At 55.9% G+C, this 15,253-nt stretch overlaps 1 protein-coding gene across 3 annotated transcripts in view; it reads right to left on the bottom strand.

Moving 5' to 3' along the window:
• Positions 1-385: 385 nt before the first annotated feature.
• The window catches only part of TBX3 (T-box transcription factor 3), a 148,256-nt gene continuing 133,388 nt past the window's right edge, over positions 386-15,253 (bottom strand). For 2 of the 3 annotated variants that reach the window (XM_053993717.1, XM_053993718.1), the window contains 6 exons: positions 8,714-8,981; positions 7,330-7,476; positions 5,103-5,179; positions 3,605-3,762; positions 1,579-2,282; positions 386-904 (listed from right to left, as the gene is read on the bottom strand). In XM_053993717.1, coding sequence (XP_053849692.1) covers positions 458-904; positions 1,579-2,282; positions 3,605-3,762; positions 5,103-5,179; positions 7,330-7,476; positions 8,714-8,977 — 1,797 coding nt within the window. In that variant the 5' untranslated portion in view covers positions 8,978-8,981 and the 3' untranslated portion in view covers positions 386-457. Of the gene's footprint in view, positions 905-1,578; positions 2,283-3,604; positions 3,763-5,102; positions 5,180-7,329; positions 7,477-8,713; positions 8,982-10,776; positions 12,006-15,253 lie in introns of those variants that run through there. The other variant, XM_053993716.1, reaches the window with a different exon arrangement.

The raw sequence follows: 15,253 nt of genomic DNA, 5'->3' as shown, positions 1-15,253 counted from the left end.
TTTTTATTCGTAAGTTTGTTTGATTTTTTTTGTTTTATTTTTTTCTTTTAGGTCTTTTTTTCTTTTTTTTTTTTTTTCTTTTTTTTTTTTTCCGGTGTGTTTTGGTTTGGGGTTTTATTTTTTTTTTTTTTTTTTTTTACACTGGTAAAAAAGAAAATAAAAGGAGGATGCCACAAACCCCACTGGTGCCTCGATCTCTGTGAGGAGCCTCCGACCCAGCGCTCCCCCATCCCCGACCCTTTTTCCCTGCTCCACCAGATACCTTTTTGTTGCTAAGCACGCACACAACGCCGCGGGATTTTATATGTTAAAAAAAAAAAAAACAGAAAGAGGGGAAAAAAGAAACCAAAATAAAGAAGGGGGTAAAAAACAAACACTCGCGGGGTGGAGGATGTGGTTTCTTTCAAACAAAGTGCACTGCGAGACTGATTTGAAATGAGCTCCCGGAGGCCGGGGGTTACGGGGAGCCGCTGCGGGATCTGTCCTGCTTGGGCTCGAGCCCACTGACCAGGCGCTGGATGTTTTGCAGTTCGCTGGTGGCCGCCTCCTTGTCCGCGCCCAGCTTGGGGGACAGGGACACGGAGCCGGACGAGAGGGTGGAGGAGCGGCTGGTGAGGTCCGAGGCGGAGTCCAGGGGCACGGAGCCGGGGCTGGCGCTCAGCCCGCCCGCCTTGCCCTCGCCGGAGCCGGCGGCCAGGCCGGGCAGGGCGGTGGTGAGGAGGCTGCTGCCGTCCGACAGGGGCACGGGCAGCGGGTAGGGGCTGTAGCGGAGCCGCGGCCGCACGGCGCTCAGGAACGGGTGCCGGTGCACCGAGCTGGAGGCGGCGCTGGAGGCGGCGGCCGCCGCCGCCATGTAGGTGTAGGGGTAGGGGAAAAGGCTGCCGAAGGGAGACATGGCCAGGCCCTGCGGGAGGGGAGGAGAGAGAGGAAAGGGTTACCGGCCCGCACGCTCACCGCGGCGATGCCGCACGGCAGCCCCGCGCCAGGTGCTCCCCCGCGCCCGCAGCTGCCAGCGGGATGGAGAGCTGTCCTCCCGCTGCCCAGGCCAAAAACACGTGCACGACGGGGCACACCCTGCCCGGGCTCTGTCCTGCACCGCCCCGCTCCCGCCGGGCCCATCGGGGGCCAAATGGCCGCGGGGTCTCTCCCCCACTCCTCCCCTTCACCGGGGGATTCTCTTGCGCTGGGGCAAGCGCCCTTTACCCGCAGGTCCGCCCCCCATCCCGCTCCGCAGGGCAGCCCCGGGCACATCCCCCCCGCCAGCGGCTCCGCTCCGCGGGCCGGGACGCGCCCCACAGCGCCGGGCTGCACCCGGCCCTGCCCCGGTGGCGATCGGGGCTGCGGGGCTCTGCACGACAGCCGGGAGGGTGGGAGAGCTCGGGGAGATCACGCCGGGCCACCCACCCCGCCCACAGCTTTCCCTCCTCCGACTTGCCGCCAAGCCCTGTGACTGGCCCCTGAGAGGGGCAGTGGGGGGGACATCGAAGCGGGGAATTTAAAGGAGGTGCCCGCTGCCCTCCCCCGTCCCCAGGCTCGGAGCCCCCGGCCCGGAGGGGCGGCGCGGGGGGAATGCAGTACCTGTGAAGCCAGGACGTGCTGCTGCAGATGGAAAGGCAAAGCAGCCGCCGATGCTCCCGAGAGTCCCTGGGCCGCCGCCGTGGCCATGACCGTGTTGTCCAGTCCCGAGACCCCGGCGGACGCCCCGGAGACGGTGGCGAGGAGGGGCCCCATGCCCGCGGCCATGCCGGAGAAGGCTCCCCCCATGGCGAACTGCCCGGGGTGCAGCAGCAGCGGGTGCCCGTTCCCCAGCGGGTTGAAGAACTGCTGGCCGGCCAGGGCAGGGGGAAAGCCGAGGTTCTGCAAGTGTCCCTGGCTCAGGTGGGCCGTGCTGTCGGTTTGCACCGTCAGGGGGGTGAAGGGCTCTTTCCCCAGCAGTCGGTTCTCATCTACTTTGGGGCCATCCCTGACGGGGCTTTTCAGTTCCTCGCCGCTCAGGCTTCCCCCCCGGGTGCTGGAAGAGATGGTAGCCGGGCTGTGCCGGGAGTCCGGAGGGGCTTTCTCAGTCCTCTCTCGGCTCCGACTCCCTGCCGAGTCCCCGGGGAAGAAGTGGCTTTTGGAGGGGCTGCCGCCCTTGTCCCGGGGGTCGTCCCCCGCGGTGGCAGCAGAGCTGGCCGGAGCTGGGGTGGCGGCGGTGGTCGTGCTGATTTTGCCCGACTCGTTTCCTTCTAGCAAGGGATCGTCTTTGCTGTCTGCATCGCTGTCTCCCTCGCTGGGGCAGAGATCTGCAAGACAAAGGGGGCCCGGGGCTGGGATCGGCATTGCACATCCCGAAATCCCCACCGGGCTGAGAGAGGGGGCAGAGACGCTTCCTGATCGGCCAGAGGTTTGTGTGGAAATACTTCCCTTTTTTATTATTATATAAATAAATACAGCCCCCGGCTCCCACCGCCCGCCCCATCCAAGCCAGCCCGAGTTTTACACAACGCAGCAAAATTGGCTGCGAAACAAAGCAGCGGCCCAGAGGAGCGACCCCCCAGCCGGGCGGGCCCGGGGCCAGCGGCTCCGCTCCCCGGGGCTGCCGGAGCCCCCAGGGACCCCCCCTTCCCTCCCTGGCTACAGCGGGGGTAGAGAAGGAAAGGGACAGCAGCAACCTCGGGGCAAGGCTGAAGGGCCTTGGGGATGTGTCTCCTACGAAGTTTTCCAAAGTTTTCATCCCTTTTAACGGGCAAACTTTGCAAACGCACACAGAGACACCCCGCAGCCGTCTTCATCAACCCCTGGGCCCCCCTTCTCCCCAAACACATGCACGGCTTCGCTGGATTCCTCTGCACTTCATCTCCTAATTTCAGCGCCCCAGGTGCGAAGCTCTGCTTTGCTCTTTGGGTCCCCTCCCAGCTCCCCTCCCCTCAGCTCGGCAGGCCTTTAAAAAAAACGAGTAAAGCAACTACAAAAAAGAGGTTGTTTCCTCCTCCCCCTGCCCCCCCGCCCGGGATGGATTGATACATACGAGAGAGCTGCAGACAGCTCCCAGCCCCGCGCGGAGAAACCCAGGGTGACTTTTCTATAACAAAGTTCGCGACTGTATCCAGGGGAAAGATCCTTCCTCTGGTAACAGATTCAGTGAGGGATATTAATGGAGTGACTCCAGTTTTGAACTTTTGCCCCGTGGTCTGTCTTTGCTCCCTTGACTTGGAGCTGGCTCCTTTCTGAACCAAGGAGGGGAGGGATGAATGTGCAGCAAGGGGAGAGGGAGGCCGGGGGGGAGAGGGAGAAGGAGAGGAAGAGTGAGGAAGGCAGAGAGAGAAGAGTGAGAGGGGAGAAGGGAGGAGAGAGAAAGACAAAAAGAAAGGAAACAAGAAGAAGAGTGAGGGAAAGAAGGAAAGAGAGAGCAGAAAACCTAAAGAGAGAAAGAATAGAGAGAAGAGAGCAAAGAGACAAAACATGAAAAAAGAAGGGAAGAGGTAGGAAGGAAGGCAAGAGAGAAGGAAAGAAGGAAGGAAGGAAAACAGGCCAGTGCCAGAGGGCAGTGGTACAGGCCAGGATGTGCCACCACAGAGCGGGCACCCAGGGTCTCCCAGAGGAGACCAGGGGCCACAGCTCTCACCTTTGAGGCTGGAGGTGCCCACGGCAGGCACGGCAGGACAGGAGGACTGGGCAAAGCACTTGAAGGCCGTCTGCTCATTGGACGACTCGTCCGAGGTGGGATTCTCCTTTTTCTGCCTCTCGTCGTACACCCGCATGGACTGCAGGGTCAGCTGCTTCCTGCGGGCACAGAACCCGCTGGGCGAGGGTCCCCGGTGCCCCCCGGGACCCCCCTGCTCCCCAGCCCCTCCTGCAGCTCCTACTGGGGCACGAGTAGCACAGGGGAATTAAGAGCCGCGGCCCCCTCAGGAGGAGAGCGCGTTTCTGGCAGGCAGGGCTTGGCTGCTAATGAGAGGAGATTTCTTGGAAGCGTGAGCAGCTCCTCAGCGAGGGCTGATATTAAAGACAAGGGGCGGAGGGGAGAGGGAAGCATTCCCTGGAGATTAGCTTTTAAAAGGCAAGGATGTTCCAGAGATATGAGCCATTTTAATGGTTGCTAAGATTGCTAGGAAGTGGTTATTTTGTTAGGCACTTTATGTAATCTTTTCACCAACAATTAACCCGGAGTAAAAAATCTATTTATATTTAGAGAAATTAGAAATCATTTCCGTCCTGTGGCTCCAGCGCTGGCTTTATTTTCACACTGATGGACAAGAGGAGCTGGCGTGTGCATGTTTGTGTGTGTGCTGGGCAGGGAGAGAGGCTTCTTGGTTTACACCACGTTCCCCCCACTTTTTTATTTTGTTGTTGGTTTGAAAAAGGAGAAATAGATCTATTTATTCATTATCTAAACCCCTGTTCAAATGGCTAAAATATCCTGTCTCCTGTAACGCAACAAAACAGACATATCCCCCATTAAAGGAAAAAAAATTGTAGCTTTTTTCCCCCATGTATTTTCTTCTTACATTAAAAATGAAAGTCTTGAGTCCCATTATAATGAGTTCTGTCTGCCTACCTGGGGCACAAACTCAGTCCTGCTGCTTTTGGAAAAAATGAAGAATCTTCTATCATTAATTACTTCCATATTCATGAGATACCTCTGTCCAAACAGTTTATTTCTGTGTTTCTCCTCCATATCTGCGTTTCTCCTCCATTTCTGTGTTTATTTCTGTGTTTCTCCTCCATTTTACTCTTTTCCAGACAGTCCCCAGAAAAGCGCCAGAGGAGATTCAAGCAGTGCTCAGCCCTCACTTGTCCCTCTTCTCCAGTCCCAGACCCAAACTACACTGTAATATTCTCTCTCAATTTTGTAAGGGAAAGTTTTTTCCTAGCAATATTTGCTTAATGTACTGCACTCCCTTTGGCCAGTCATCCCCTGTGATGTGAAAACTAAACGTGGAAAGCAGGAAAGAATTCCCATGCAATCCGTTTGACGCTATTAACACCAAGATCCTTATGGATTTTGGCGGGGGGAAGTGTGGTTTGGAGGCAAGGCAAGGTGATTTTGACCTCTGCTCGTGTTCTGAGCTTAACACATGAAAACCAAATGAGGAGCCTGTAAAGAATCAAGCCAGACTCACCTCTTTTCCCTTCTTCCATTCCCGGTGTCCCGAAAACCTTTAGCAAATGGGTTGTTGTCTATTTTTAATTGCGTGATCTATAGGATAGAGAGTAAAAAAAAAAATAGCCGGGGGGTTGAGGCAGAATAAGGAGATTTTTGTATTATAAAACAACAGCAAACCCTACTCTTCCCAGTTCCCCTAGTGCTGGCAGGAGGAGGACAGGGCAGGGGGCAAAGGTGCCTGGTTTTTGGGTGAATCCATGTGTTCTCCTGAGCTGTTTGGAGGCAGCTCGCCCCCAGTCCCCCGCCGGGCTGGCCGCTGACCTGGACCGTGGTGGCAATGAAAGAGCCCCGTGTTGCTGCCACCGCATCGGAATGAATTGAGCTGTGCAATGAGATCCATGCACGTTATGCCTGTGCTTAAAACTCTTTAAATACCATAATTAAACCGCAAAGGAATCATACCCACCCCCTTGCTATAATAAAATACTTTATATAATCGCATTATGCTCCGTGTGTGTTGGGGCGCCAGGGGTGCCAGGAGCCAGTTCATTTTTTTGGGGGGGTGCATGTGGAAGTTCCTCGGTTTGGGTATCCTCGGGGTTCAGGTTATGGCAGGGAATGGCTGTTGGGAGGGATGGGGGGTGCGGGGCATCCCGCAAGTGCCGGGTGCCCGCGCGTACAATGCACGGAGCCGAATTCACAGCCCGGCCGGGGCTCACCCCGCTGGAACAGGATGCGAGCAGTGGGAACGGGAATGCCGCCTCCCGGCCGCTCCATTCCCGGTCTCGGGCCGGGCTGGAAGCACAGCGACCCCCCAATTTAGGAGCAGAGGATGACCCCGAAAAGGAAACCCCGCCTGCGCCCGAGCGCGGGCAGGACTGGCCCTGGCTCCTGAGTCACCCCCCGCCGCACACACGGGAGCAGGAGGGAGCAGGAAAACGCCACTGCTAAAACCAGCGGGACTTTTAATCCAGGTGCTCCCGGCCGTGCCTTCTGCTCCCCCCGCGCCGAGCCGAGGGCTCCCCGCCGCTTCCGCACGCCGCTTCCCGGCCGATTTCATGGCAATCACACAAATATGCTCATTTCTGTCCTTCAGCCGAGCCGCCCCCAGCTGATAGACCGGGGCGGCCAGCCCTGCTGATAAAGTCCCAAAGCAAAGTCTACTCTCTGTACACTCATTTTCTTTCAGTTTCCTTGCAAGTGCCTGGCTGCAGAGAGAGAGAAATAGCCCGAGCCCCGAGGGGGAAGCGGTTTTTTGGAAACGGAGGGCAGAAGGGTACAGACCCCCCCCCTTTTCACCCCCAAGTTTTTTACGGTGAAGGATGTGAGGGGCAGAGAGGGGCACAGGGGAGCTGCAGCGAGCGGGCGCTGCGCATCCAGAGCCTCTGCGCTGAACACACGCAAACGCAAAGCTGTAATTCACAGACAACAAAAAAATCAAAGCCCCTTTTTTGGCTCCTTCGCTTCCTTCCACTTGACTTAATAATCGTAAATTCGCCGTTTGCCACTCTCCCAAATATACCACCTTCATCGCAAGTGACAATAAACCAGCAGCAATGGAAAGGCAACGTTTGCAGCGCTGCAAAACTTTCTCACACGGGCTTTTTCAGCCCTTCCAGCTAAATTCAAGCGAGATACCCCTCTCTGACCAGAGCATATTTCTGCACCACAAAAAATAATAAAACACTGCAGGATGCAAAAAAAAATATCATAATATAATAATAATAGAAACCAGACGTGCGCTCCAGCCTTATTGCCAATTGCTGTTAAAGGAGCTAAAACAGCACAAAGGCCAGGAAGAATTACAAAATCTCAGCCCCGCTGCTCTCCCTACTCTGTCTTTCGACACACAGAGCCGAGTCTTTTTTATTACTTTTTTTTCCGTGATGCATCTTAGATTAAATCCACACTAATAGCAGCAAACCCCACCCCATCCCTTTCCTCATACTGGGGAGATATACTGGGGGGGAAAAAAATGGTAGAAAACCTCTAAACATTCTCCCCCTCACCCCCAGTCCTCCCTCCTTTTAATTGCCTTCCCCGAGGTCGGTATTAGGAGAGTGCTCGACCCCCTCCCCCAGCGCCTTCCCGAAGTTGGATCAAGGAGGTTTTGGGGGAAAAGATAAAGGAGGGGAGAGAGAGAAGAGCAGGATGGGCTTCGGGAGTTTTAAGGGAACAATGCAGAGTAAAAGTTCTGTTAAAAGCCAAAACACGTAAAACAAATCCTCTCTTAATCTCCTTACCTTATCATTCTGGTATGCGGTCACTGCGATGAATTCAGTCTCCGGGAAAACGTAGGTCCTGAACGTGCTGTAAGGAAGCTTGAGGATATCGTTGGCTCGGACGATGTGGAACCGGGGCTGGTACTTGTGCATGGAGTTTAAAATGGTCTGGTGGGGGGCAGCGGCCGGCAGCAGAGAGGGCAGGAGGGGGGGGGGAAAGAAGACGATCAGCAGGAGCAGCATTTCCCCCAGCCATCGGCACTTTCTCCTCCTAATTTGCCTTCCCTCTCCTTCCTCCCCTCACTCCTCCTCCCTGCCAAGCACACTCCAAACACACGCACATGCCTCGCAGCATCCAACTAAAAGTACTGACAGCTCCAGCTCGCCGGGGCTAGGCTCTCGCTGGACCTCTCGAAGGAGAGGAGAGAGGGGGGAATCCCCTCAGAGCTCTGCTCGGAGAGGGGGAGAAGCTGTTTGGGCTCCGGCAGCAACGCCTTTTGATTTCAAAGTGTAAAACAAAAATAAAATCAAGTAAAGCAGGAGCAGCAGCTACAGTTGCAACACCACCACGAGAGCCTCGGCTCGGTCTAATTGCGTGCCCCAATTCACTTAAGGCCTTCTGCGAACGGCAAAAATGTATCGTCTAATCAAATCACAGCAGCAAATGCAATCTTCAGCACATTAGAGATCCCCCGGCCGCGGCCACCACCAGCAAGCCCCGGCTCCGAGGCGGAGGCTTTCCCAGGAATAGAAAGAAATGGCCAGCATCGACAGAGCACTTATCAGCAGGTTTGTTTGATTTCACTCTCAGGGTAAGTTTTTATCTCTGCACACCCGGTAAATGTAAAGGAGTGGATAGACATGAATGGGCAACTTGACCTCTGCTTTTAGTCCCTGTTTATTTTCACTCCGGCTTGCTTTACATTATCCAGATTAATATAGATTTAAACGTTTGCGTACTTAGGCCTTTAAGCCCTTTATACACATATGCATATCGTTTTCCTACGCTTAGAAAGTGTGATCGACTTTATTAAAAATATATATAGATATATAAAGTCACCGCAGCTCTGAGAAATATCGAGTTGCTCTGCGCTGGAAATGTATCCCTAAAGTTAACGCTGCATGGCACGGGGAGGTTACAGAGCAAACTCCAGGCTTTAATCCTGACCCCAGCAGGAGGAAAAATCAGGGACTGTTATAAACCGGGCAAATGCCTGTCTCCGGGTGCGTGGGGAGATCCTTTTCCCCGTTTTCCCCGCATTTTGGCCACCCGCTGGAGCTGCCAGCGGGACCAGCCCGGCCGAGGAGCCGCCGTGCTCCGGGCACACCCCCCCGGGACCCCCGCTCCGGCCGGGTGGCGAGGGAGGGGAAAAGGGGGGCGAAGGAAGGTGTAAAAGGCACTCACAAATCCGTGCTTGTCAGAGATGTTATTAGTGAGCTTCAGCTTGTGGAAGGTGACGACTTTGGACATCCATTGTTCGCCGGTGGCCGGGCTGTCCGGGTGGATGTACATTCTCTTTGGCATTTCAGGGTCAGCCTTGCCGGCTACCATCCACCGGGAATTATGGAATTTGTACCTACAATCATCAGCCGCCACAATATCCATCAATAAAATGTACTTGGCCTTTTTATCCAGTCCAGTGCATCTCACTTTAAATGGAGGAAACATTCTCCTATGGGCAGAGGGGGGAGGGAGGAAGTGGGGGGAAGAAAAGACAAGAGAAAAATAAAATAAAATTAATTACAGCGTTTAAACAAGCTTCTGAATTTTGGTAGCGTGTCTACCAAGCAACTTCTTCAGCTCTCAAAAGCAGCAGAGTAAGTCTGTGTCCAGCAAAAAGGTTTCCTCTCCTCATCCCCACCCCGCCCCCAGCGAAAAGGTTTCTCAAATGCTTAAAAGTTGCAGGAGAAAATGGTCCCTGGATGGGAAAGGTACGCATTCCCTAGAAATCAGCAGACTCCTACCTCTCGCTGCCATTCCTAAACAGCAAAGGCCCATTTGGGGCTCTCTGATCCCTCATTAGTTTCCTTTTTGCCTGCTAAACAAAGAAATGCGAGCTGATCGCACCCCGATAAAATAAATCGTCTGAACTATTACAACCCAACCTCCCGATAAAGTGAGGTGTTTTGAACTTCGCAGGCGAGAATAAAAAACCCCCAGCGAGGGCTGCCGGGGCTCTCCGGCCACCTGGGGATCCCCCGTGTGCCGAGGGTTCTCTGCAAACCCCGCTCCCCTCCGCTCCCAGGTCCGGCTCCAAACTGCAACAGGATACCACAAATTTGCTGTTTATTATATCGAGTGGTTGGCATTCAGCAAATCTCAACTTAAAAGGAAACACATGACTTTGCAACATGTAAGAGCTCTTAATACTGGCCGAGGCTTTCACGCAAAAACTTTTGACCACAATTAACAGAAAAAACTTCGGGAAAGCAGTAAAACGGGCGAGGAGAATTTTTTTTTTCTCCTTGCTGCTTTTAAGGCTTCTATTTATTTTTTCCCCTGAGCCCGTAGCCTGCAACTGGTGCTTTGCAAATAGGCGAAGCTCCAGCAAGGCAGCTGAAGGCCATCTAAGAAGACTTTTCAGGAGTGGCTTCCTCGAGTAATTCTCCTGGCAAATCACATGTGGAGAGTTTGGGAGGTTTCTCAGAGAGCCCCTTAGAAAAACACCCGGGTGCAAAGGAGGTTTTCACCCTACGTATCATCACAGCAGTAGATAGAGTTGTAAAAGAGTCCAGATGTCAATGAGTAGCGAATATAGAGAGAGATTTCAGACGGGTAAACCTATAAAAAGCAGAAATGCCGAGCGTGGACGCGCCGTGTGTGTTCATTCATTCCCACGTGAAGGTTACATAAATATAGGGATAGGCAGAGCAGAGCTGCAAACCCTTCCCTGCCACTCCAGCAGCGGCTGCAGGACGGCTGGGGAGTTTTGTCATCTTTTCTGTACGTTTTCAGACATAATCAGTCAGCACAAACCCAGCCGAGATCCCAGCACAGACAGAGGCACAGCCTGACACACCGAGCCTATCTTCCCTCCTGCCCCACCAGCAGCCAGGCGCCTCTCCAAAGGATTTTTCCTTCATTCCCCTTTCTTAAGGAAGAAAAACTGCGTGTAGCGAGGCTGAAAACCAGGCCAGCCCCTTTGCCAACCCCAAATTATTTTCTTCCTGCTCCCAGTCTTCTCCAGCAAGCATTAAGCTACTGAACCATGAAGGGACCCTCTCACCCCCTGCACACGCACATGCTCAGCAGGGCCGGGTCGCGCTTGGGCTTTTCCCGGCAGCCTGGTGCCCCAGACGGGCTGGGATCTTCAGCTGCCTAAAGCTTTCCATAATTGCAGGTGAAAGGAGGTTTACGGAGGAAACTGCCGGAGAGAGAGCCTTGCCCTGCTGGGGTGCAGAGACTGAGGGGTGGGGAACGGGGGGGAGGGGGGGGGAGAAAGGCACGAACCCCAGACCCAGACCTACCTTCCCGATTTGGTAATCACCATCTCTGTGCCTCTTTTATGGAATTGCTCCCAAAGCTCTTTAGCTTCCAGATGCACTTTCGGATCGTCTTCTACCTCTTCTTCTGGCTCCAGAGTTTTTAAAGGCCTCAGATGGGCTGCTGCCTGGTGACCCAGGGAAGAAAAGGGAATGCCAGTCTCTGCAGCCCCCACTAACTGATCCATGATGGGTTTAGCCAGAGCCCCGGGAAGGGAGAGGGCGGCCGCCCCGTTGGGAGGCAAAGCCAGAGCCGGGAAGAAGGGAGGCTGATGTCCCAACACAGCGCTCATGGCAAAGTCCGGTGCCCGGTGCGGTAAAAAGGGATGATAAGCCATGCTTGTCCCAGGGATTACTGGATCTCTCATCGGTAAATTCATCCACTCCACTCCTCGGTCTTCCTACTGCTGGAGTAGTCCCGGAGTGGTTTCTAACAGCACATCACGAAGAAGAAAAATTAAGATAATAACAATAACAGCAATAAAGCACCAAAAAAAATTTTTTTAAAAAAAAAAGGTTGGGGAAAACAAGCCCTAAACAGCACAGTACATGAGGGAGAGGCAGAACTTCTACAGCCTACAACTTCCCGAGCCGGGGCACATCCCCAGCCCTCGGGACAGCGGATTAACAGGATTGTTCATTATTAGTCTTGCTTTTTCTCGTGTTCGGTCTCTGAGGCTTTGTTTTACTTTTTAGTTGTTTGCGTTTTTTTCCTGAGTGGAAGTCCTTGTGCTGGAAAAGAAACGCCGAAGAAGAGAAGAAAAAAAAATCCACCGGGTTCGCTGTCTGCTCCTGTTGCCGCCGAAGAGCTGGACGAGCCGAAATCCTTTTTTTTTTTTCCTTCTTTTTTTCTCTTAGTCCCAATCCCCCTTCTCTTCTTCCGTGGCGGACGGTGACGGCTCGAAGCTGGGTTTTCTTTTTGGGTGGCTGGCTCTCTTCGCCCTCCCCCCCACCCCTCCACCTTTCCTCCGTACGTTCAGGCTGCAGAGCAGAGGCTGGGGAAGGAGGGAAAGCAGAAAGAAGCAAACAAACCCACCCCCCCTCGCCGGCCGAGGAAGGCTCCTGAGCAACCTTCAGCAGCAAAAACTTGTAGGGAAATCTCGTTTCCGCCTCGCCTTCCTCACTCCCCAAGCAGGAGCTGGTCAGGGTGCCCTGATTTCCATCAGGATCTCTTCTTTCTTTCACCCTCCTCCTTTTTTTTTTTTTTTTTTTTTTTTTTTAATTTATTTTTCCCCCTTTCTTTCTCTTTCGCTGTGCCTTAAAAAAAAAATCTGGCAGAATTATATTGTTGTCTCCATAAAAGAGAGAGAAAGTGAGAGGGAAAGAGAAAGGAAGAGAAAAAGGGGGGAGGGAGAAAGAGAGAAAAAGAGAAAGAGAGAGAAGAGAGAGGGAGAAGGAGCCTCTCGGCTCTGAGAATTCCCTGTGAGTCTGTGCTCTGCGTGCACCCGATCGTAGGGATGTGTTGTGGGTTACAGGGGAGCTGGAGCCGCCTTGATTGGCTCTTTGACGCTTTCGGACCAATTGTGAGGCTCCATAGGCGGGGTTCTGACAGCTCGGGTGGAGGGGGACAGCGCCGAGTTATAAAAAGAAGGTGTCGGAAACTGTAACGCTGCAGCAAAGCATCACTAGTACTTCGGGCCGTGTGAATATGTCAACATGATCAGAGGGGAGGGAGCAGGGAGGGAGGAGGGAAGGGGCCGGCAGCGCCCGCCTCTAGGGGGGTGCTGGGGGCCGCCTCGCCCCCCGGCCCCGGCCTCCCGCCGCCCCGGCAGCCCGGGCACTGCCCGGCCGCTCTCCCCCGGTAGGAGCTTCCCGAGCGCCGGCAGCGGGGGGGCCTCCACCCGTGGCGGTCGGGGGGTCCGAAGCTGCGTGCCCCCCTTCCCTAAACGCCGCCGGTACCGTAGCGGGGTCCCCCTGTGTCCCCCCCGGCCCGGAGCCACCTCGGGAGGCCGCCGCGCCGCACGCCCATCCCCGCCGCGTCGCGGCTGCCGCCGGTCCCCGCAGCCGCCGGGCTGGTGTCACCCCCCTGCCGCTGCCCCCGCGCTGTTTTTCCCCTCCCCGGCAAAGTTGCTTTCTTTAAACGACACCTCCAGGCCGGGAGCCGGGCGCTTTCCTTCCCCCCGCGAATCTGGGGGTGAGCTCCGTGGCTCGGGGGTGGCTCTGCGGCTCTTCCCCCCGCTCGGAGCTCGGCTCCGGCCGCCCCAGCGGCCGCGGCCGCCGTTATTATTGTTGTGGTGGGCGGCTGGAGGCTGCGGCGGGCGGGCGGCGGCCGCCGCTGGCTCAGCTCCGGCCCCGGCGGCTGCTGATCGAGGCGGGTGCGCGCAGGGAAGCGGGAGGCCGCTGGAAAATGGGATTTTAATGTATTTATTATTCCTTTTTTCTTTCTTTCTTTGGCGTTGCCGATTAAGGCCACTCGGCTGGCACCGGCGCCGACAGGGTTACGCTCCCACACCCCTCCTCTTCCACGAGGTGCGCGGGGAGGAGACGGGAAGTGCGGCTTTCCCTGCGCCCGGGCCGGGGCAGCGCCGGGCGGGGGGGCCCAGCTCCGGGTTAACCCGGGCTCGCATGGAGCCAGCCACCCCCCGGGGAAGGCGTCACGCGTGGGTCTGATCCGACCCCACGGAGAGGGAAGAGCCGGGCAGGATCCACCTGGGAAGTTTCTGGGGAGATATATTCCTTTCGGGGGGGGGGGTGCTGCTGGGAATGGGTGTGTGACAGTGCAGGGCAGCAAGAGGGGGCTTGTGACTGTGCGTGTCGTGGCCATGCAGTGCACGGAGCGCCCACGCGTGTCAGGCAGGGTATCCCAGCGCTGGGAGGTGCCGAATCACTACCCTGCCCTGGAGAGGGAGGGGGGAATCTCCTGACGCCCCCCACCCTGCTTTAAACAGGGGAGGATAATCCTCCGGGAGCGGAGCGGGGGAGCGCGGGGGCTCGGCGCTGGCTGCGCGCAGATGGGAGCGGAACCTCTAAAGTGATTAGCTCTTCTAACATTGCATTTTTGACGCACATGGTTAAGAGCGCTTGGCGCCAGCTTGGTGAAGTCCCTGTAGTAACCAGCGTCTAGGATCGCTTTGCATTCACCAAAATATCTCCCCTTTAGTCGGGGGTGGGGGTGAAAAGAGGAGGAGGGAGGAAAGGAAGCGGGAGTAATGCGTTCAAAGAGGATGAGGGGGGAGAAGTCTGATGTGTTTCACGAAGCCAGGAGCCTGGTTACCAGCGCAGCGCTCGGCTGCGCTGTGCGGCTGCTTATCGACCGAGAGAGCGAGTCTTTCCAACCTCTGCTCGGAACCGGTTCTCGGGCTCCTGCCGCGGTGGGAACCCCCAAAGCCTATGCCTTCCCTTTATCAGCCTCCACAGCAAACGCCCGGCGGCCTCAAGAAGTTTGCTGCAATTTACCCCAACCGGGCCGCCGCTCTCTCACGGCGACCGGGAGGTGCCCGCGGGCTCCCGCGGGACAAGCGCTGCCGCCCCCGGCCCCGCCGCGCCCCGGCCCCCGCGCCCGCCCCGCCGGAACGCGCCCTCGGCGCCGCGGCACAAACCGGAGTCGCTGCCGCCCTCCGAGCCTGCCCCGCACCTTGCGCCGCGCTCCGCACCCACCCGCGCAGGAAAATAAAATGTTTGCCGCTTATGATTTCCAATTCCAGCGTCTGTCTAATGGCGTGCAAACTTCCGCCAGTTCCGAGTGACCTCCCCGACGAAGCCCCCCGGAGACTCGTATTATGAAGGGAGGCTGCACTAATCTAAGATCAAAAGCGGGAAGGTGCGAACAGTCTTTGTCTCCCTTCGGCCGCCTCATTCCCCCTTCTGTGTGTGATAAATCTACCCTGGCGCCGACTGCGCGCTGGATGATTAATTTGCAAGCAAACAAAAGGGACCTGATGGCCAGCCATCTTAGTTAAATATTGGCCAGTGCTTCCAGCTACTTGTTAGCCTCCTCTTTGCCTGAAATAAATAAGCGAGACGCAGAAGTAAATAAATAAGGAGACCCGCAGAAATGAATGGCAAAGCGAAGGGATGGTACGGGAGTAAGGAGAAAAAAAAAAAAAAAAAAAAAAAAAAAAAGAGATCAGGGCGGCTGACGGTGAAGCGGGAGCGGGTGGAGGTGGGAATGGGGCTGGTGGCGGGGGGAGCCAGGGTGATAGCACGCTGAGATAGCCGGCTGCCCCCGCGCCTCCCGGCCTGTCTACAGCCTGGGCTTGCACCAAGGCCGACACTATCTTGGCTCTTCAAAGAGGCATGAAAGGTCTCTGCTGTCTCCCCGGAGAGCAGCCAGGCCGGGGCTCTCTAATCTCGTAGCTCAAGAGCTAAAGGCCAGGGCGGGGGGAGCGGCTCCCACCTTCCCCAGCTCTTCTTCACTCCACCATCGCCAGCACCTCGATGGGTTTTCCCCGGTTGGATCCAGACCCCGGGTCTGTGGTGGCTGACCGGCTGGGAGAGCTCCGCTTCCTCGGATTTCACCCTC

This window comes from Vidua macroura, chromosome 18 (assembly GCF_024509145.1).
Source record: "Vidua macroura isolate BioBank_ID:100142 chromosome 18, ASM2450914v1, whole genome shotgun sequence".
NCBI lineage: Eukaryota > Metazoa > Chordata > Aves > Passeriformes > Viduidae > Vidua > Vidua macroura.
Note: the sequence above shows the minus strand (reverse complement) of the source record. Positions and strands in the feature narration are given on the sequence as shown.